This window comes from Myripristis murdjan, chromosome 23 (genome assembly GCF_902150065.1).
Source record: "Myripristis murdjan chromosome 23, fMyrMur1.1, whole genome shotgun sequence".
In the NCBI taxonomy this organism is placed as follows: Eukaryota; Metazoa; Chordata; class Actinopteri; order Holocentriformes; family Holocentridae; genus Myripristis; species Myripristis murdjan.
Genome location: NC_044002.1, coordinates 624,102 through 647,738, shown reverse-complemented (window position 1 = coordinate 647,738; position 23,637 = coordinate 624,102). Strand labels below are relative to the sequence as shown.

General features: G+C 39.9%; 1 protein-coding gene across 1 annotated transcript; it reads right to left on the bottom strand.

Moving 5' to 3' along the window:
- Nucleotides 1-10,294, bottom strand: tmbim4 (transmembrane BAX inhibitor motif containing 4). Its single transcript, XM_030046275.1, has 7 exons — nucleotides 9,848-10,294; nucleotides 8,505-8,613; nucleotides 6,871-6,976; nucleotides 5,088-5,121; nucleotides 4,873-4,990; nucleotides 4,145-4,190; nucleotides 1-1,245 (listed from the first exon to the last, which is right to left on the bottom strand). Exons 1-7 carry the CDS (start codon nucleotides 9,936-9,938, stop codon nucleotides 1,039-1,041), a joined length of 711 nt encoding a protein of 236 aa, XP_029902135.1. The 5' UTR covers nucleotides 9,939-10,294; the 3' UTR covers nucleotides 1-1,038.
- Between the last annotated feature and the right edge of the window lie 13,343 nt (nucleotides 10,295-23,637).

Here is a 23,637-nt window from a genome sequence, read left to right as displayed (position 1 = left end):
TGCTATAATACACAGCCGATCTGATTTTATTTTGGTGGAGAACCAAATACACATACATCAATTTCTCCTCATGCAAGACAACTCTATGCTAGTTTTTAAATTAAAAGAGTGAAGCACATGTTTTTGTTGATACATTATTCAGTAGTTTATTTAGAATCAAATCCCTTCAATCCCTTTCTCAACAGACAAGGTTATGATCCGTCATTAAATACTGTACAATCTCCATTTGTCACCATAGATAGTCAACACTTACTGTCAAATATTACATTTTTCACTTGGGGTTCTCTGGTCCTGTTAACTATGATTGTTAGTGCAATTTACTCCATGAAAATATATACAATCAGAGTTTTAAAGAAACTCAAACATGCACTTACTCACTTAAATGTATGTACAATTCTGTTGTAAAACTAAAATTCTTATAGGATAAACCCACTGGCGTATTGTATCAATGTAATGAAATCCACCTGTATACACACCATCAAATAAATGTGTTTAAACTTTGAACAACATTAAAGGAGCACTCAAAGAAAAAAAAACTGAATTCAGGTGCAATGCCATATGTCATAACACCATAAGCATTCAACAATTTCAACTTAGGATTTGATGACTTTGTTTTGAAAGTGTTGTGTTCCCACAGAGGGGTGCTGCTGGTAAATTATGCTTTAAGTTACTTGTTTTATAATATGTTTAGTGAACTGCAGGTTGAAGACTTGAAAAGGTTCTGATGAACTGAAGACAAAGAAATCTTTCCAGCAGAATCACAGTCATAGGCGTAATTGTACTTTAAAAATAATAAGTTATATTTGCACCACCACTCGAAACAGCAACAAAAAAAATCAGTACAACTACATATAAAGATGTCATTCATCACCATACAAATGTTTTTTTCCCCCAAATTCTTTTGCAAACTTGAATATTGTAAAAAGTTCAGGACAACAAAACAGTCCCAGGAAATAAAAACATGAAGCACAGCATAGCGTCCACTGGGACTGTTCTGACTGATAACCAGCTATACAGCAGTTGGAAAGTTTTAAGCCTTCAGTTCTTCTTCATGGAGTCAAGAAGGCGCAGGAGGTGCAGGAAGAGGTTGACGATGTCAAGGTAGAGGTTAATGGAGGCCAGGACATGCTCCTCAGGGGAGAGCTGGTGCATCAACAGGTGGGTGTCGTAAATGATGAAGCCGCAGAACACCAGAGCACCGGCTCCAGCGAAAACCAACTCCGTGGTGTCGCTCTTTAAAAAGAGCTGCAAAAACAAGCACCACTTATAAAGGACATGTGGCTGAGTGACAACAATACTTAGTGAGTTCAAAAATTATCTACTGTTATCAGTTATCATGCCCCAGTAAGTTGTCCCACCTAATTTACTACTGATTTTATTGAATTTTTTTAAATCTCTGAATCTGGGAGGCTGGGAACATGCTGTCCAAATGACCACTGATCATTGGCAAAATTGCAGCTCTGAGCTGTGATCAGGCGGTCATTGGTGTCTGTCATGGCAGCAACCCAGGAGCCTGATGGTGGACACCATAACTTAATAAAACACTCAAATGTCTCTTTACTACATAAAATCATTCACAGTGCTACTGCTCCCCCTCTGAAAAAGTTTGTAATACTCTGCTCCAATAAAACAGCATGAGCAACTCGATGCGTTATGAGGGATGAGAGTAGCTTCCCACAACGTAGAACTCAATTTGGGAGCTCTTCCTTCTCATGTGTAGCCATGAGGCAGTGGAATGCCCTTCCCACAGAATATATCTTATGTACAAATCCACACACATTCTCATGCCTATCAAAGAGCTGGTTATTGAGTAAGTAAGTTTGCACACATCTGTGAAATATGTGTGTGTGTGTGTGTGTGTGTGTGTATGAATGTGACTTCTAGAGGGTTGGATTGTACTCTATTTGTGCTTGTGTTTGAGTGTGTGTGCTGTGGGGGTGGGAGGGGGTTGTTTGTTTTGTTTTGCTTAATTTAACTCCTATGGCCACTATTTCACCTCGAGTCCTGTTAAATCTCTTTTTAGAACTCTTAATTTTTATATTGTCATACCTGCCCAGAGACTACAGGTGGAAATTAGCATGTTTATTTGTGCATTGTCCCTGTTTCAAATAATTAAATTCCAATCCTATCCTATGAGGGAGACCATCAGCCTGACTGATGCCTTCAAGGTCTGGTTAGCCCGGGAAACTCTGGACTCGGCAGAGAGGTAGCAGCAGTCATTGCACCAGGCGTTGTGGTGAAGAGGGAGCTGAGTTTGAACGCAGAGCTCTCAACGTCTTGGTCAGTCTATGCTATACCATCTGCGTCGCCAAATTCCCCTTGTCTCCAAGATGTGCGTAGGCTTACGGATGGTTCAGAATTTACGTGGAGGACCGCACATTTTTCCGTCAAGTTTTTTTTTTATAAATCACAACCTTTGAGTGGAAAATGGCGTACGCCAATTTCAGGCCCTGTTTTGTGTGTACGCAATGTTTATAAATGAGGCCCCAGACCTGCAAACTCCTCAGAGTAAAAAAAGTGACAGTGTCACATGGGGTTTCCGTGGGGGGGCTCATCACTGAAATTATTACTCCGCCTATATCTTATTGCCCGGGTCTGTGTGGTTTCCATGGCAACATGAAACATTTCACCGAAACCCGCATCAAAAGCCGCTGCCAACTTTGTTCGCCTGCATAATGGACCGTTTTGTTGTCAATTTTGATTTATTTGGCGACCTAAGTTTGGATAAACAGCTGAACGAGGAAGACAAGACAGAGGAGAAAAAGGAGAGATATGCGGGAGTGACGAGTGAAGAGCTGGATCAGCTGGAGAGGTCAGGAAATGAAGCCGGTACGGCCCGGTCAACGTCTTGGGCCGTCAAATGTCTACAAGACTACCTGACAAACACCGGGCAAACAGCTGATTTCTCACCTGTAAGGAAAGAAGAGCTAAACAAGATCCTCCGTGAATTTTATGGAGCTTTAATTTCTATAATAAAGAGAATGAAATGCCTCAGCAGATTCAGCACCACGGACAGTACCTGTAAGATTTTCCACGGAGATGTGCGGTTATAACTTTGTTCTTGTTATTAAAGTGTTAATGTTATCAGTTATTAATTAGTTATTAATCAGCCTATTAATTGTTATTCATTTGTTTATTCTTTATGACTTGCCTAGGCCATTGATTTAATTAATTTGTCAATCTGTTTGCATCTGAACATTGAAATGAACTTTTAATAAATCAACACATCTGTGAAAACTGTTGTCTTTATTTCAGAGGTAAATTGATAATAGTGTGAAAAGGTGATTAGCAAAAGCCCCCGAAAGGTGGGGTTGAAATGATAAAACAGCCTTAATCGGAGCTGACGCTAAATTGGAGTGACACACCCCCAGCTGAAATAAAACATCTGCCAGTGAGTTTATTAAAAGATAGATGTTTTTCTGGTGCTGACACTGGAAAGCAGTAGCCTGTATTTAAATATAACTGTTAATATAAGTTGGTTGTAGATAAAGATCAGTTGTGTTGGTGAGTCATTGTCACAGCACCTGTTAGATTAAAAATGACTGAGAAGTCGGCAGAAGTGTAACTCAGTCCATGAAAAAAATATAGTTTCCAGCGGATATTCTAGTTCCAACATGATTGAGCTAGCAAAGCAGTTTTGTGTTGCTATATGTGGTATTTATTCAGTTTTGGGAAATCACGATGTCTAGAAAACTTGATAAGCCCAAGTTGTCTGGCTGACAAGGACTAGTTAACGTCAGATCTCTTGTATTTCCGCTGAAACGGAGAGAATACTAGCAAAAAACTTTGATATTTTGAGAGCAAAATGCCCACAGTATGAATATATTTTGATTATACATTTTATTTTTTGGTAATAAAAAGTCCTCAGGATTCCTTGTGAATCGAGCATGCGCAGACGTAACGGAATATTCCGGTACGGGGCATTTTCTGATTAAGGTGTTTACATGGCACAATATTGTGGTTAGAACAGGCATATGCCAGGGGTCTTATTCGGAATTTTCTCCAACCAGAATATGACCTATGGGTTCGTTACGTGTTTACATGACTTGTGTGCAACCGGAATATTAAGGATATTCCGAATAATACAGGAATATGGTGTGCATGTAAACGTGCTCAATGAAATCTGGAAGTTTGCTTTACTCACGCTCATGAAACTTGCAATGATCAGGATCCACAAGCAGGCAAACAATCTGTAAGTCACAAAAGCTTAAATTAGCGTCACTGGCATCGAGAAAGAAAAAAATTAAAAATTGGTTTAAGAAAGGCAAGTCTCCATCTCAAGTTTTCTACACTTGCTCCATCTAGAGATGCCTAAAGCCCAACACACACCGGCGGCGTACGATGCGCGTCAAACAGCCGCCCCCATTATTTTCTATGTGTGTCCACACACCAGCAGCGGCTGGACGCGCATCGACGAGCCGCTACCTTTCACGCCACTGTCCTATTTTCAGCTTTGCTGTAAATCAGTTTTTAAATGAGTCATGGCAGTTTTACATATAACTAAAACGTTGTGTTTAATTATTTTCATGTATAATAAATAAATGAAATGTAATGAATTATGTTGGTCATATAATGTTTTAAAGATAAAACGTGTTGAACTCAAGGTGATACAATGAAAACTGGGCGTTGGATCCTTATCATATATCCTTAATTATAGATGTCCACAACTGGCACAGTAGGTCAGCAGGGGAGTTATCGCATGAGGAAGGTTATTGACGTTCTATAGCACAACGCTTCCAGTTTGTGTTGGGTGTGCACCGCACCGCTGTGCCGCCGGTGTATGTTGGGCTTAATACGGGACCATTAAAGCAGCTTTACTGAAAACACGGGAGACTTTCGGGAGTGACCAGCGAGCCCCTCTATAAGACTCACCCTGCTCCCAGTTTGCTGAAATCTCTCTTGGACTGGAAGGTGTAGGCTGTTAGTCCAACAAACACAGTGCATGTGAGGAAGAAAGCCTGAAGAACTGTGGAATATTCATAGAAGGTCACTGTGGAGAGAAGAACAGTAGAATCAGTGTGGCCTGCTAATAGAGAGAAAGACTATAATCAGGGCTTTCAGACTTACTCCTCAAGAAAACAACTTACAAGCTGTTGCCACAGAAATCGCCTCCAGCAATGTCTGGGAAACAGAAAACAAATAGTAGTGTTCATACACAAGTCAAGAGGGTCGATCATCTCAATTCATCAAATGTGCCTCTCTTCCTAGATTTGCCTATTTTTTAAAGTAAATATATTATTAAACAACAGAAATTTATATTTAAATTACAATTTTACAAATAGCATGCAAGAAAAAAAACTGAAAGGGATGGGTGGGTGATGGTATCGTTTTTTATTGCCCGTGTTCAGCATCCAGCATTTGGGCCATCATATTTCAAAAACTGTTTGCGATACAGCCTTGACATTTAATATGTAAATTACCATCAAGATTCTGTCATTGAATCCCAATTATTGACTGTGGGTTCATTTTGGGGCCTCCCAAATTTTTTGCCCCCAATTTACAACTGCTCAAAGGATGTAAATTTGTTCCAAATTCACACAGATTCTAAGCTACTATAGTAGTATTTTTTTTTTACATGTATCAATCAATGTAGATATTGCAATACTGTCCACTGAAAATTACTTTTTGTTCATTTCTATTTTCTTGTGTCAATAGAACAAATAGGATCAGAGAAGCTAAGCAAAAAACACCATTATATGTTTTCCATGTCATAAGTAGGAATAGTTCTTTTCTTGATTGCTATTTGTAAAATTTAAATATTAAATTCCATTTTCTTAATAATATATCTACTTAAAAAAATTATTAGGGAAATATACAAAGCTCAGGTGGGATTTTGTTGTTAAATTTGATAAACTATGAGTTGAACCATGTAATCTAAATATTATACTCACTAGCTAGCTAATTTTGTTGCTCTAAGCAGCTACTCTAAATGTTACAGCCTCCAGCCAGGTAATCTAATTCTGCTACATGCTACTAACATAGTCCTTTAAATAAGCTCTCTGATATCTCTATGATATTGCAATTAATTCCACAGATATTGTGATTACAATATGATTAACAATTTCATCATCATTTTCATTTTCACTGAAAAAGCTATTGAAATGATGATGGTATGATTTTTGATGGTGTCTCTGCCAAACAAACATGTTTTCTGACATCTGCAAAATATCATTTGTAGGTCAGGCATCTCTGTTGCACCATGATAGTTAATTTTCAGCAGGCTTTACACAATCAGGATTTTTGGGGCTGATCACCGATCACCGATCAGTGAGTTTAAATAAACCGATCACCGATCACCGATCCGATCACATTAGGGAGCAATATGTCTATTTAAATAACTTGTTTATTTACTGTATATACTTATGTACCGTTTACTGAGCTTGAGTTTTATCTGTCTCAGACACTTTGAAGAAGTCCCACACCACTGACATGTTTGTTTGAATCCGACAGCGAATGATTCAAGATTAAAAAAACTTTATTGTCCGTCACATAGTGACAGGGCTCAAAACTAACACGGCGGTGGTGTGGAACTTCTTCGGAGTAAATGAGACAGATAAAACAATGCAACGGGAGCATCTGCAAAAAGTTTCAACATGACAACGACGTCATTGATCGGATTGGTGAATTAAGACATTACAGCCGATCACACAAATTGCATAAAATGCAAAATATCGGCCGATCGGTGGAAAGCCTAATTTTCAGTGATTTGAGTGAGTTTTGTCACACTTTTTACAGTTATCAAAAAAATGCAGCTCCTGCGATTTGCACTTGGCCATATTGCAATTTTGATCATTTTTAAATTAAATGTTCATGCTTAGTTGGTATGATGAAAGATGTCTAGAGAGACAGAACAGCTAATGAAAGACTTACAAATGTGAGCAGCAAGTAGAGGTTCAATGGATGCTGGTGTCTGTAGATGGCTAAGGCCAGCAGCAGGACCAGGGAGCCCAGGGCTGAAACCAAAACCAGTGCAGGACTGAGGAGGAAACCAGGCCAGTCAGACAACATGACAAACACCAGCTTTATCAGTCCAATTCCAATATTCCCACAGCATATGACAGGAGTAGGCAATACAACCTGCCATTAAAATACATGGAAAAACATGTAGCTGGAATTTTAGTGTTTTCACACTGAAATGTAAAGTTTATATATTGAGTTATGCTGTGTGACATTAGATGCATTTGATTAAAGTCTAATCATCCCTGTGGGGAAATCCGATCATTGCTGCAGCAGCTAGTAACAGAAAACAGCAAAGAGAAATGAATAGAAATAAAAATAAAACTTATACAAATAAAAATTACACCCATTGTTGAATGGACATGGAAGAATTAAAGTATGAGGAAAGGTACAGATAGCATCATGAAAAGGACAAATTTGGTATTTTTGAAGTTAGTCTGTATTTCTGATTTCTCTACCATGGCGTCTACTGGTAATCTTTTAGGCCTATGGAGTAAAACCTGGTCATTTGGAATCCAAAAAGGACATATATTTGTGTTTCCTCCACTGCTAATTTGCAGATAGCTGAAATGCCCTGTATGTTTCAGCTGGAGTCCTATTGGGTTTCTCATTATCAGTACTGATGCCATCACAAACTGACTTCCAAAATACTGAGCTTGTGCTTTAAGAGGATATTGTGATGGACAAAACAAAACAACGTGATATGGTAATATAAAAAGGTATCCCAAATAGCTTTTAGGCGATGCCAAAGCATTGCTGGCAAATTATGACTCCTTGTAAATCATTGTCAGGTTTAAACCAGAAAAAGTTCCACACACTGAAATGTGCTCCTTTTTCAGTATGAGCATATCACTCACGCCCTCGACACCGGGATGTTCCTATGTTGCTTCTTTTTTTTTTTTCCTTGCACTTGAAATCTTTCTGGCTAAGACTCCTCCAAGTAGACTGTTTCTGACTGTCTCCTTCCAGTTTGGTCTCCACATGTTATGCTTTACGTTGTATTTGTATGATTGATACAGCAACTGGGATTGTTCCAAAGCAAGGAAGTCAACACATGAACACAGCATGTTGTGAATGTGTAGGGGAACAGGAGCAAGTGAATCGTCGTCATCTAGAACTTTGATTGCACAGATGTATGACTCAATATAGTGATTTTTTATTTATTTTTTTTGTTACGATTAATCGTGCAGCCGTAGAACCCACCCAGTCAGCACACCCGCATCCACACTGAATTATCTCAATACTGATATTTAATCTGAGTAACAACCTAACAAATGATTAACTGAATATCTGAAGATTTAGGGCCAACCTTAACAACCTTGCAGAAATATTATGGAGACACCCATATTGAGGTGATCTTATTGACGTGCTGATGCACTTCTCTGTGTAATTGGTGCTTGTATATATAGATGGGATAGTACAGTCCATAGCATCTTAATTCCACTTCAAGTTATTATTCACAGGTTTTGCTAATACACCTTTAACCAGCAGGAAGAACTAAAACTGACTGCTTTCAAATCTGGGTTAGACAACAATGACATCCTTACCTGCCATGAACAAAATCCCTGATGGCGGGAGAGAACATGAAGAGGGCAGAGGTGGCTGTGGTTAGAATGATCTGAACACTCAAAAGGCTGTACACCTTCCGCAGAAAATCTAAGTGGAAAGACACAGAGAAGACAGGGCATTAAATTAAGTTAGCTAACAACTCAACATCAACCAGCACCTTGGTTCTTTTTAATACAGTGCTAACAGATGTTAGTCATGTATGAAAACATGCTATGAGATTGCTTTAGTTGTGTCAGAACTAGTACAACTGATTGAATCAAGGCAAAGGCTAGGTTAACTGTTGTAAACAGAAATATGGGTTAGTTAAGTTGGTATTTTATGTCCCTCACAGCTGCTGTAGTACTCACTTTGTTACTGCTGTATGATATAGAGTGAGGATTACAAACTCTAGTGTTCAGACATTTACATTTTCCCACAAAACGACTTTGAATGAGTTTCAACTTTTGCTGTGTATTTTGAGCACAAAATGAAAAAATAAATAAATAAATGAAACACAGCAAATTGGAGCCCAACACTCCAAATTCATGCAATTAACTTTTACTCATCAGATTATTTGTCTCAAATTTGCTGCGTCCAGGCCATTGGAATAATGTGAAACTATGCGCCCCCTGTAGACAGTCTACAGGGGGCGCAGCAGTAGTCTACAGTAGAATACTGCTTAAATACAATGTATCAGGTCGGGGGTCTGAGGGCTTTCAGACAGATCTATATCATCATCATCATCATCATCATCATCATCATAATGCGTATTTACATAGGACTTTATAAAACCTGTTATCCTTCACAATAACATGGAATGGAAATAAAAGAATTACAGTTGGGACATTGGATGATTTACTCTATTTCTTTAGGAGAACTTCAAATTTTGTATGACAACATGATTTGGTAGAGGAAATAAGTTAAAGATGTGCAATTCGTGATAAGTAATTGACGGTGCATTAAAATGAGGCTGGAGGGTGCAAGGATGTCTCCTGCCCTGCCTCCTCTCGCCTCCTCAGCTCGCACGTCCTGTGGGCGGGACTAAGGCCCGAGGAGAGGAATCGAGGATGTACAACTGAGAAATGAGAGAGACCTCCTGTCTCAGCTAATACTGAGCAGCTCGCTAGCCCTGTCTTAACCAGTAGCGTTACTATCAGACAAATACAGGTAGCCGGCTAGCTACTGTTAGTTGTTTGAATCAGTGCTAGGAACGGCTTGTCATGTTTAAAATGCTAGCGGCTAGTGAGCGTTAGTGTAGTATAGGCTACTAAATGTAGCCAGTGTTTGGCCTAGCTAGCGCAGCTGTCAACACTAAAACCAGTTAACAAACGAGCTGACTTACCCATCCGAATCTGCACGCTGGCTGTCGCAACATTTGTACCATAGTTGAAGTCATCTTCAATAGAAGAGCGGGGGTATTTTTCACTACTCATGCTGTTAAATGGATGCAAACAGACAGAGGAAAGGCTGATACTGTCTTGCTTTCAATTTCCAGCTGTTTCCGTATTCGTCACCTGAGTATTTTACAGCCAAAGAGGATGTCTGAATTAAGAGGTCCGCCTCAAAACGGAATGAGAAGCGACGTCGTCAACAAGTTAGCTGCTCAAGTCCGAAGCTAATATTAGCGATCCATACTGTTATTTTCTATAAATTCAACGAGCCGAGATGTTACATAAATATGGTGCATTATTATTGTGACCATAAATCCCACCCTATCATACAGAGAAGACAGATTTTCACCAAAACGTTGACGTTACAAAGTCGGCCGTTCAAACGCCAGATGTTTACGTCATCAAATCGCGCCCAGAAGACGTAAAAAAATCGTTTTTCAGAACGCTAAACATACTGCAACACTGCTGTCACAAGACATCACTTTAAATGTGTTGCTCACACAAATAAGCCGATAAGCCTAGCAATAAAACTACGCAATAGTTTTACTCTTTGTTTTTTTTAAACAAAGATTTTTTAAAAACAGAAAATCACAACATTGCTTACTGTTAGATGAGGCATTAAGGCAATTGTGGAAATTTGACTCTTCATACTTATTTTTACGTAATCCATAATAAGCATAGTCATATATATATATATATATATATATATATATATATAAAAATGACTGTATATCTGGTTGTAAATCATAATATTTCATAAACAAAGTAGTGCAAAAGAGAGAAGTACATCAAAAACAGTACAAGCCTGACAAAAAAGAAAAAAGTAATAAAAAAAATAAATTTTAAAAAGTTAATATAGAATAATAAACTCACTTAGACAGTGAAACTATTGCATAAATTAACTGTTTTGATAGATTTTTCATTTTGTGAGGAACAAATTGTTGACATGTATTATTCCAGTTCCTTCATAAATACAAAGAATTGAGTTGTTTTTTGTTTGTTTTTGTTTTTTGTACATTTACATTTGTGAATGTGGAATTTTGCAAGAAGTAAAATTAGATTAATAAGAAAAAATGCACTACCATCTTTGTTACTATAAACACAGCAACCAAATATAATGTTTCTCTAGAAAATAGCAACATCTGAGAGAATGTTAACTGTAAAATTATTAATATCTTTCCACAGACCATATGTAAATTTACAAGAGCAGAATAAGTGGCGGTGAATTTCAGAAAGCAGTTTGCAGAACGAGACATACACATCTCTGTCACTTTCGTAACTTTTGTAAGAAATGTTTCACTGGATAGAATCTATGATAAAATCAAATTAAATGAGACTTTTTAAAATTATTTACTTATTTATTTGATGGAAGGAATTTGTGTGGTATAAGGACCAAACATTTTCCAGTCAATATTACTAACAAAATTACTCTGAACAAAGCTCTTACTTTGGCGTTCATACCTTTATTAAAAGAAAAACAAACTTTACCTCATAGAAATTGCACTGGGTCAGGGGGCGAGACAGGGGTCAGCATTCCTAAATAACATGTGGCAGCCTGATGGGACAACATCAAAAACTATTGAAAATTCTCTTGTTCCAGTACGTCTGGCACCACTCGACATCCTCATCACATTCCTGATATACTTATGCTGCCATTATAATTTCATCATAATTTTTTTATCCTGTTTCTGTGTTGTACCACATAATTTGTGTTCTGTTCTGTGCTTACAACATCCGTGGCATGTCTGTCTGTCCTGGGGAGGGATCCCTCCTCTGTTGCTCCCCTGACGTTTCTTCCTTTTTCGGGAGTTGTTGCAGTTGCAGTAGTCCTCTATTAAACAACTGACTCACTAGTATAGTGCCATTGTTAAACTACTTATCATAGATTATTGACTTGTTTTATTGGTAGAAGAAAAAATACACGCAAATGGTAGTAGCTGTCATCAACAAGTGTCTTGCTTTTTTCAGTCTCTCTTACAAAGCTTACTAGTTAGGTTACAGACTCTCTCTCTCTCTCTCTCTCTCTCTCTCTCTCTGTCTCTCCACATACTACCAGTCACACCTTCTCATTCAATGTTTTTTGTTTTTCTACATTGTAGATACATACTGAAGACATCAAATATATGAAGCAACATATATGGAATTATGTAGTAAAGAAAAAAATGTTAAATAACTTTAAATATGTTTTATATTTTAGGTTCCTCAAAGTAGCCACCCTTTGCTTTGTTGACAGCGCTGCAAACCCTTGGCCTTCTCTCAATGAGCTTCATGATGTAGTCACCTGAAATGGCTTTCACTTCACAGGTGTGCCTTGTTGCCCTGTGTAAGGGCTATTTGACCAAGAAGGAGAGTGATGGAGTGCTGCGGCAGATGACCTGGCCTCCACAGTCACCTGACCTAAACCCAGTCGAAATGGTTTGGGATGAGATCGACCGCAGAGTGAAGGCAAAAAGGCCAACAAGTGCTAAACACCTCTGGGAACTCCTTCAAGACTGTTGGAAAACCATTTCAGGTGACTACCTCTTGAAGCTCATGGAGAGAATGCCAAGAGTGTGCAAAGCAGTAATCAGAGCAAAGGGTGGCTATTTTGAAGAATCTAAAATATAAAACAGGTTTTGAGTTATTTCACACTTTTTTGTTTACAATATAATTCCATGTGTTCGTTCATAGTTTTGATGCCCTCAGTGAGAATCTGCAATGTAAATTATTATCTCATAAGGAGCTGGACCACACTTCAATCTTCCTTTTCCATGTCATATTAGACCCTGAATACTGATAGTTTCTTCAAACAGCACTCGCTCTCTGGGATGGAAATCTGCTTCCCATAAAGGTGCAGTGATGTTAGATCTGCTCACTGTGGAGGCTGTGGAAAGATTCTGAATTTCTCCTGCTATTTATGAACAAGCACAATGAATGGAATCATAATCGGCTTGGAAAAGGGGAAAATCATGAGGGACGGTTCCTATAAAATATACCAGGAGCACCAGGAGCATTGAATAATGATTACATTATACACCCCTAACACCAAATGACATCCAGTAGGTGGCACCATATCATTTAAGATCCACCACCATGTTTAACAGTTGGCAGACACTGTGGGCTGAAGGAATGATTTGTCTTTGTTTTCTCCTCTCCTCAAAAAGGGATGATGTGGTTTGTTTTATTTAATGTGCAATAATCAGAGGCTTGTCTGTTGCCTTTTTTCATTCTATGTAACAGAGAATGTACCATGCCGTTTTGTATTATACATTTGAATTCAAATAAAGTTACACTTTTTTATTACTGATACTCCTTTTAGCAATGTCTGTTTTGTTGCTCATAAATCTCCATTAGTCTCCTCTATTGCCCTGAGAACTCACATCTAAAATACACTTTCTGTTTAACTAAATAAATAAATAAATACATTTTAAAAAATATATTCAGACCCCCTTTCATTTTTCCACTTGTGTTATGTTGCAGCCTGATGCTACAATCTAATCCATCCATTTTCTCTCATTAATCTATGCTCAGCACTCTATAATGACAAAGTGAAAACACAATTTTAGACATTTTTACAAATTGATTAAAACCCTTTGCAACAACACTTGAAATCTAGCTGAGGTGCCTCCCTTCTCTTTTGATCGTTGCTGAGATGTTTCTCCACCTTGATTAGAGTCCACCTGTGGTAAATTAAATTGATTGCACATGATTTGGAAAGACATGCCTCGCAGCATACAATGCATATCATGTTCTTGTGTTTTACATACATGGGCCAGACGTGACCGTCGAACATGAACCAAGCCATGAGGTCAAAGGACCTGCCTGAGAGTTCAGAGACAGGATTGTTGCAAGGCACAGATCTGGGGAAGGCTACCAAAACAAATCTGCTGCACTTAAGGTTAGGGTTAGGGTCGTGGGAGAAGGGCCTTAGTAAGAAAGGTTACCAAGAACCTGATGGTCACTCTGACTGAGCTCCAGAGATCCTGTGTGGAGATGGGACAAAGTTCCAGAAGGACAACCATCACTGTGGCCCTCCACTGATCTGGGCTTTATGGCAAAGCGCCTAGACGGAAGCCTCTCCTCAGTGCAAAACACATGAAAGCTGAAGCGGATCTACGGGTGGGCCTGGATGGGCGTAGGCCCACCCAGATTGACAGCTTGCCCACCCTATCAGATTCAAGACCAAAAAATAACTAACTAAATAAATAAATGTTTTAATGTCCTTTTTCCAACGTTTATTTTATGCTCGTTTACAACCTCTCGGCTTGTTTACCGAGAGGGTTTTTTTTCTTTCATCATATCATTTTATACATGTCTATCTAAAAAAATAAACAAAATGAAATAACAGGCCCATCCAGAATTTTTTAGGCCCACCCATTAGCCATGTTCTGTATCCGCCACTGCATGAAAGCCTGCTTGGAGTTTGCAGAAGAGTACCTGAAGGACTCTCAGACTGTGAGAAACAAGATTCTCTGGTCTGATGTAACCAAGATTGAACTGTTTGGCCTCAATTCCAAACGTTATGTCTGGAGGAAACCAGGCAGTGCATGGTTTCCTCCAGCATTCCAGCATGGTGGTGGCAGGATCATGAGGCCCGTTCCCACCAAAATGTTCCTGGTAGTATTTGGGGGGCAGGAGCTACTACAGGAACGTCCTCTCGCTCGGCCCTCTCACCTGCCGTGTCTCCACTGAGAGGGCCGAGTAGGAGGACGGTTCCTGTAAAGTTACCGGGCGGTTGCACGACCAAGACCGAGGCATCAAAATGCGTGTTGTTAAAAAAGCCTGTTGTTACCCTTACCAAAAAGAAGTAAACTTCTAGTTTACCTTTCCAAGTATACTTAAGTGGAGTTTGAGTATACTTTATCAAGTATATGTATATAAGTATATGTAAGTGTACTTACATACGTACTAGTTAGTATACTTACAAAGTATACTTATACTACAACCTTGAACCTATAAACGTAAATATAGTAGTATTTAAGTGTACATGTAGTCAAGTATAAGCAGTAGGGGAGACTGGGGTAAGATGAGCCATTTTTCATATTTAGGATCACTACATCAAGGCAATCATAGTTTTGTCACTAACTAATATATCTGCATATATTTCAGGATGTTGTGCATCTCTTCAAACAAACAGAATGAGTGTAAACATAACTGTTTCTATAATATAGCATGTCCAAAAAAAGTGGTCTCGAGGCACAACTTACCCCGTGTATGGGGTAAGTTGAGCATAGGAGCGGGGTAAGTTGAGCCGTATCCCTACTCCCCCTCCACCTTCCTCCCCACCTCCATCCCACCCCTCCCTCACCTTCTCCCTCCCTAAATAACAGTCACTTCTTCACATTCATGTGTATTTTTATGTATTAAACACAATCCAACAGGTACAATAAACAGCTGTTTTAACATGCCTTAAAGTGCGCTTGGGAAGAGAACATTAACAGCTGTGTTTTTGGAAAGAAAACACTAGAACACTAGTTTCTTGGTGTCCTTGCTGACAGTAAGGTCCGTTATGAACGTATGAACGTAACACATTTGAACACTGAACCAAAATACACTTACCTCATACACTTAATATGTAATTAATATTTATTTTATTTTTATTTTTAATTAATTAATTAAATAATTTATTTATTTTTTTTATTCATTCATTCATTCAATATTTCATATTTAATTAATATTTAAGACATTTAGGCTACAGCCAAAATACACTTATTAAGTGTATGGGGCTCCGGCTCAACTTACCCCTGGCCAAATGGCTCAACTTACCCCAGAGCTACCATTTTGACTTTTTTAGTCCCCACAGCTAAAATGGTGCACTTTTATGCTAGGTTTATGACCTCATGTTGTAGCTCATAGATACCACAGCTGATGTATAAAACAAATTTAAAATGATCTGTTTTGGTCTTAACACAATTCTCATGAAAGTGATGATAGATTGAATTCACTTTCAAGAGTAAAAAATGTTTTTTTGGAAATAAATGTCTAACCACTTTACCCTTGTGGTTCTTACCTTCACAGACTCCATGAAATGATGCCTTCCTCCTAAATATTTGGTCAAATGATCAATGTTTTTTATCGTTTCCTAGCAACAGGGGGTGGCTCAACTTACCCTTTGGCTTAACTTACCCCAGTCTCCCCTACACTACAGGTTCACTCACAGTGTTTGTGTTATGGCAACTACCTCAAAGCAGCCAATGTGTAAAATAGCTATACAACAAGCCAGCTAATACAGTAAAATAACACTCCATGTTGCAAGCAGGTACAACATTTTTATATACTTGTACTAAGTTTTAACTACTATTGGATAATATACTTAAACTTAAAGTATATCAAGTGTGTTATACTTGGAGTATACTTAAACTTTGTCTGTGTACTCATCAGTATAAACTAAGTATACTTTTGTTAAGTATATTCCTGATAGTACATTCAAAGTAATCTGAAAAGTATACTTACCAAAGTATTAGTTCACAGAAAGTATACTTAGTTCATAAAAAGTATACTTCTAAGTATACTTGAGTATACTCCTTTTTGGTAAGGGTAGCGTTAGCTAACGTCCGCTGAAGCTAACGTTAGCGCCTCTAAAAATGCCGGCTAAAAAGTGTGTTGTTAGCAGTGTTGGGCAGTAGCGGCGTTACAAGTAGCGACGTTACTAGTTTAACTTCATTTGTCCGTAGCGTGGTCGTAGCGTCGCTGTTTTCCAAATCAAATAGCGTTTAAGTAGTGAAACTATTTTACTGATCAAATAGCGCGGTAGCGTCCACAGAAGCTACATTTTCCCAGCCATTTCTCAAACTTAAACGCAACGGAGCTTATGCTGCGGTTTGATATCTGACATAGATCGGGAGCAGTGGGTGACGTCACTGCTGCTCATGGACCTGTACGTGTAGCCGACAGCCGCTTTCCTGTTTGACGTCGCGTACCTGTCCTACCTGTCTGCTGCAGCGGGACACGAGCACGTGTGTCGCCTGAACAAGCAGCTGGTAAGAAAGCTGGTAAGAAAGATCAGGATGCCTGGCCTCCTTATCCACTAATAAGGAAAAAACTCTCGAACACAGAGGCAGAAACTACATGCAAACACAGGTGTGCGCACATACACACACACTAACATATACATACTTCCCCCACATTAGTATAAATGCACTACCTGCTTTTTGTTATTATGTGAAGCATGTTGTTTTTTGTTGCCATGGTTTGTAGCAGTAAAAGCAGAGAGAGCACAGTTTCATCAACTATTGAACTGAACATTTTTTGCCTGACTTTCTGTTTGACTGACAGTTTTATTGATCACTAAGATAGCAATGACTTGGAATGAAGTTGGTTCATGTTAAAAAAAAAAAAAAAAAAAAAGTAGCTTTGATGTAGTTAAGCTACATTTTGTCACTGTATTGTAGCTTAGCTTGCTACATTATCTGGAGGGTAGCTTCAGTGTAGTGAAGCTTCATTTAATGCAGAGTAACTGGTAGCTTAGCTCACTACATTTTCCAAGTAGCTTGCCCAACACTGGTTGTTAGCGTTAGCTAACGTCCGCTAAAGCTAACGTTAGCGCCCCTAAAAATGCTGGCTACAAAGTGTGTTGTTAACGTTAGCTAGCACATCAGCGTTAGCTTGGTAGTGTTGGCCGTGTTGCTAGGGATGCCTGCTTTCTGTTGACACCACATCGCGCCGTGAGTAAACCCAGGAGTTTTTTGGGGCCGCTCAGAGTTCCTACCCCGAGGCAGGGCCATTTTTTAGCCCCTGTAAAGGTTCAGGAACTACAACGGCCCCGGCCCCGTAAAATTACCCCGAAGTTCCCGTGGTGGAAACGGGCCTATAATGTGGGGCTGTTTTTCAGCAGCAGGTACTGGAAGACTGGTCAGGGTTAAGGGAAAGCTGAATGGAGCAAAGCACAGAGATATCCTCAATGGAAAGCACTCAGGACCAGGGCAATAAACAGCAAAATTTCAGAGAGTAATTCCCAGAGGGGCCATGAAAAAATGTCTGTCTGGCACTACTGTACCACCATCTTTCTCTCTTACGCTCCTTTGAAACTTGCTGTACAGTGTTGAGCCCTCAGCATGTTCATATGTTTTAAATAATGCTATTAAAAGCAACAATCCTCTAACCAAATTTCTTTGCTCACTGTTTTATTTCCACTACAGTCCATCAAAGTAGCTTTACAGGAACTAGAAACTCAAAATAAGCTCTAAAACTAGAGGAAATACCTTGAATAATCTAACTACATCAAACTATTCTTCAAAAAACATTTATTGTGGTGTCAACAAAAAACAAAGCAAGATATGGCATCAAATAGTGACATACAGTATATGTTTGAGCTGTACACTGCCCCTTTTAGATCAAATAAGAAAATGAAATGAAATTATGGTACAAAATAATGCAACTTAAAATGCACAGCCCATATACATTTAAATAAAGTGTACCTGTGGGCCTATACAACATCAAACTCAAAGTACAAATAGCCTACTTTAAATAATAATAATAATAATAATAATAATAATAATAATAAAAGATATCTATCAAGAGACAAACTCAAAATATCAGTAAAATATGAACTATTTCTGACATTAATATCCTGACAGACTTTTTGAAAGAATAAAAAGCTCAGTATTTGCTCCTCCTGTGGTCTGTCCTCTCTCTCCCTCACTGTCCTGCACTTGCTTGAGCTTGTAAACAATCATTAGCTGTTAGCTTAAACAGTGAGCTGAAAGAGGCAGGTTTTGGACCAAGCAGGGGGGAAATATCGGTTTTCATATTACAAACTTGTGCTTGGTGAACAAGTGGTGTGATAAATGACTCACTGGCTTTCACTTGAGGAGGTTTTCTTAGTTCTCATCAGGCTGCTGCCTCTCAGGCTGACGGACTGACTGAAAGTTACCGAGCTGCCACTCTGCCGGCAGCAGGCATGTAAAACACACTGTTTTACATTTATAATTAGCACCACTTGCATTGTACTTTCATTGAATATTACAATATTATTCAAAATTATTTATTAGTGTTAATGATTTTTTTGGTCAGAGCCCTGACTTGAACCCTATCCAACATCTCTGGAGAGACCTGAAAATGGCTGTCCACCGACGGTCCCCATCCAACCGGACCGAGCTTGAGAGGATTTACAAAGAAGAAAATCCTCCAGTCCAGGTGTGCAAACCTTGTTGCGTCATACCCAAAAGACTGGAGGCTGTAATTGCTGCCAAAGGTGCTTCAACTAAAGGGTCTGAATACTTATGTCAATGTGATATTTCAGTTTTGTCTTTTTAATAAATTTGCAAAAATTTCCTCATTTGCACTGTGTATGTGTGTGTGTAACATTGCACAAAAAGTAAGGAAATTTGTGTTTGGTAGATTTTTTCTTTTTTGTAACAATGCTTCTTGGTAATAAATCTTATACCGTTGGAAAGCCTGTTTATTTCCCTTTTTAAATGGTGCCATATTTGTAAGGAACATGCATTTGTGGGATGAGCAGCAGAGCTGAGTATGTGGGTTGTGCCCATGAAAAATTTGCCAAATCTTCTCTGCCAATCCCTGTGTCTGTAGTCTGTATTGTAGTAAGCAACTGTTACTCTGTCCAAATGGATATATGACTTTGTACTTGTCATGTTTCACCAGCAAGGGGCGCATGTGCACACTGCAACCGTCAGGAAAAGTTTGGCTGTCAATGTTTTTATTGTGTTTTCTTGTTTAATGTCTGGTTGTGTCTGTGATAACGACTTAAGTGACTATAACTGTGCACGGTGCTTTTGCGACATGGACATGGATCTTTTCCACCTCGTATCGCTGTTTTTGGTACCTCTCCTGTTTTACCTATCATCTGTGCCTGCCTGGCCAGGAGGCAATACAGCAGAAGTGAGTTGTTGCAACTTAACTTTGTGAGACCGGCTGGCGTGCCAGACATCACGCTACAGATTCCGGGTCTCATCCGAAGATAACATCTATGGAGAAACAGGGGAGAAGAGGAGAAGGAGGAGGGGAAAGCGAGGAGGCATCCGGCTACGACTGAGGAAGATGCAGCTTAACCAGCTCCCACTGCCCTCTATTGCCCCTTTTCCACTAGTACCTACTTGGCTCGACTCGGCTCGACTCTACTCGCCTCGACGTGGTTTAGGTGGTTTTCCATTACAGTTGAGTACCAGCTCACGGTGGGTGGAGTCGTCATAGCAAGGTGGCGCACCGTCCAGCTCCTTCTGGATTCTTTGGGCTGCCACCAAGCTCAGAAAAGTCTCCACCTCTTCATTTGACCACGGTACCAGTTTGCTTGCCATTTTCTGACTTTGCCAACTTCAGTGGTGATCAATGCGCACAGTCGCTGTTGCCGTTTTTTTTTTTTTTAATGCCGGGTTTGGTTTTCATGCAGGAGTCGCTCTCATATGTCATCACTCCCCGTCCAATCAGTGGCCTGCACGGCGTTTACGTCACATTTCGGCTCGACTCAGCTCGTTTGGAACCCCGGCTGAGTAGGTCCCAAAATAGTATCTGCTACCAGGTACAAGAACCTAATGGAAAAGCTCTCAAACCGAGTAGAGTAGAGCCGAGTAGGTACTAGTGGAAAAGGGCCATATAATCCAGGGGAATGTCCAATCCCTAAGAAATAAAATGGATGAACTCAAGGGGAATGCCCGCTTTCTAAAGCCGTGTTCACACCGGACGCGATGAACGTGTAACGCCCGAAACGCGTCGCGTGACCATGGAATCATTTATTTCCTCAATCGCGTCTATCGCGCGATGGACACGTTGATGCAAACCCACCCTCCTCTCTCCCTCCTTCCTCTCCCTGATGTAGGTGTCCCGCAGACTTTTCCATCTGTGGCGACACACATCCACTGACAAGACGCACACACGTAGCGAGACAGATATGCCGGGTTAACGTTACCGCTAGCATGGTTAATAGTAAATTACATCCAATAGCTGCATTAGCAACGGACACATATTGCAAAATTTACCGGCACACGGCAGCCCGGCAGCCGGCACACGGCAGCCCGGCAGCCCGCACAGGGCAGCCCGGCAGCCCGCACAGGGCAGCCTGGCAGCCGGCACGCGGCAGCCTGGCAGCCCGGTAGCCCGCACACGGCAACAATAATATTGTCCTCCATTTTTCGATTTCCTTTGGCAGTTCTTGACATAGGTGACGTAGGGAGAATATCAACACTGATTGGCTATCGCGTCAAAGCATCACGCGATGTCGCGTCAAAAGTTGAAATTTTTCAACTTGCGCGATGAGGCGTTTGACGCGATAAAGTGTCCAACGCGACGCGATGAAGCGTCAACGCGACGCGATGAAGCGTCATCGCGTCGCGTGTATCGCGCGAAACGCGCCGCCCGACCCGAAATCGCGCGTCATCGCGTCTTTGCATTGACTTTTAATGTAAACTTGACGCGTGAATTCGCGTTATCACGTCCGGTGTGAACACACCTTTAAGGATTTCAAAGACTGCTGTGTGATGGCGCTTACGGAGACATGGTTAACCGAACGCGACCAGGACTCAGACCTCATGATCAGTGGCTTTGGAGAACCACACCACCTAGATCGGAACAGTGAGGTGGCGAAGAAAACTCAGGGAGGGGGGGTATGTCTTTATATATAACCAAAGACTGTACTTCTGTGACAGTGAGAGAATGCATCTGTACCCCAGATGTGGAACTTTTATCAGTGTCGTTGCGCCCCTTTTACCTAACCCGTGAGTTTCCCCATCTCTGCTTGTAAAACTGTGTATGACGTAGTACAAAAACTGCAGTCTATCTCCCTTGGCGCCCCAGCTTTTGTGCTGGGGGACTTCAACCATGTTTCCCTCAAGAAGTCAGTCCCCAACTTTCACCAGTATGTAACCTGTCCCACTAGACAGGATAAGACTCTTGATCCTTGCTATGGGTCAGTAAAGGAGGCATATGAATCACTTCTGCTACCTCCTCTGGGCCACGGAGACCACAACTGTGTGTGCCTCATGCCCACATACCGAACTGTTCTGAAGAGGGAAAAGGACATTAAAAACTGGACAGAAGACTCTGCAGTGTCTACAGGCCTGTTTCGACTGTACTAACTGGGATATGTCTATAGAGGCATGTGGGGGAGATTTAGATGAGTTAGCCGATGTAACATTCTTATGTTCTTATGCCGCATTCTGTAGAGACATGATCATACCATGTAAGGGTAAAAATGTACTCTAATAACAAGCCATGGGTTACCAAATCTGTCAAATCCAGCATGCAGGCTAAGAAACTTGCCTTCAAACATGGGACTCCCTCTGAACTGTATACAGCCACGAAAGATATGAAAATTGAAATTTAAAGGGCAAAACAGGACTATAAAATAATTCTGGAAAATAAAATGGCTGCAAACAATCTGGGCTCAGCCTGGTCAAGTATGGAAGCCATTGCAGGCACCAGTAACTCAAAAAAATATAAGCACTGTCACTTTAGAAGGTTTTGATGCAGATTCTGACCTTGCAAATGCTCTTAACCATCTCTACTCCCAATTTGACACTTATGATTTCAGTAGAGAAATACAGGAACTCAGTCATAAATTAGCTGACCAGAACCACTTCACAATTGAAGGTGAAAATATTGAAAAGGTAATCTCTTCCATAAATTCAAATAAAAGCTATGGACCTGACAATATTTGTGGTAGACTGCTTAAGTTGTGTTCTAGAGAACTTTGTCCAATTTTTCATTACATTTTAAATACGTCCTTACAAAATCAGCACGTCCCAAAATTTTAGAAGGATGCGGTAGAAGTTCCAGTTCCCAAGACAAACTGCCCCAAAATACTGAATGATTTTAGGCCTATTGCACGGACACCTATTGTCATGAAAACTTTTGAAAAACTAGTGAGAAATGAAATCTTAAAGAAGACAGAGTCTGATATTGACCCATTGCAGTTTGCCTACAGGCCACACAGAGGTGTCGAGGATGCCACAGTGACTCTGATGAACATGCTGCTTAAACATCTGGAAGGAAAAGGAAAACATACTCAGCTTTTATTTATAGATTTGTCTTCCGCTTTTAACACAATTCAACCCCACATCTTAACGGAAAGACTTAGAGCAATTTGATTTAAGTAAAAATCTTGTACACAGCAAAATCACTGGAGTTAAAATCCTGGTGTTAGACCATTTTAGAGTGAAGTGTTGAGGTTGTGGTGTTGATTCTGATACAATGAACTCCGTGCTAGTGAGAAAACACATCAATGTGGACATAACAGTACAGAGTTAACAGTATCCAACACCTGCGGGTTTGGCTGCAGGTTTTCTTTCAAACCAAAAACTCCACCAGGTGATTTCACTGATTAGTCCCTGCTCTCTGCTTGAAGCTGAGGTAATCAATGAAATCAGCTGCAGCCTCTCAGCTCTCCATGGAACATGGTTGCCCACCCCTGCTCTGTTGAGGATCAGAATGTTAGCACGGTCTGATTCAATTTTCTACAATTTCTATGATTACTCATGTCTTTTAATTCAAATCTTAAGATAACACTGACACACATGTCACTCTTTTGCTTATGCAATTAATGTTGTCTATTTTAATTTGTAGCGCTAGCAATCAGCAGGACCTTAAAAGCCCCAACATATGTTCTCAGCCTTCAGGTAAGTGAAGTTGGAGTGAAAATTTAAGGTTAAAAGTTTCTACAATGATGTCTGATTAATTGTTCAAATAAGAACATGAATGTAATCAATCAAAACTATTCTGCAATGTTTGTATGTGTGTATGTACGTAAAATTTTTTTTTTTTTTTTTTTTTAAATGACGGCTGAAGGATTGGTTAAAAAAAATTGTAATTT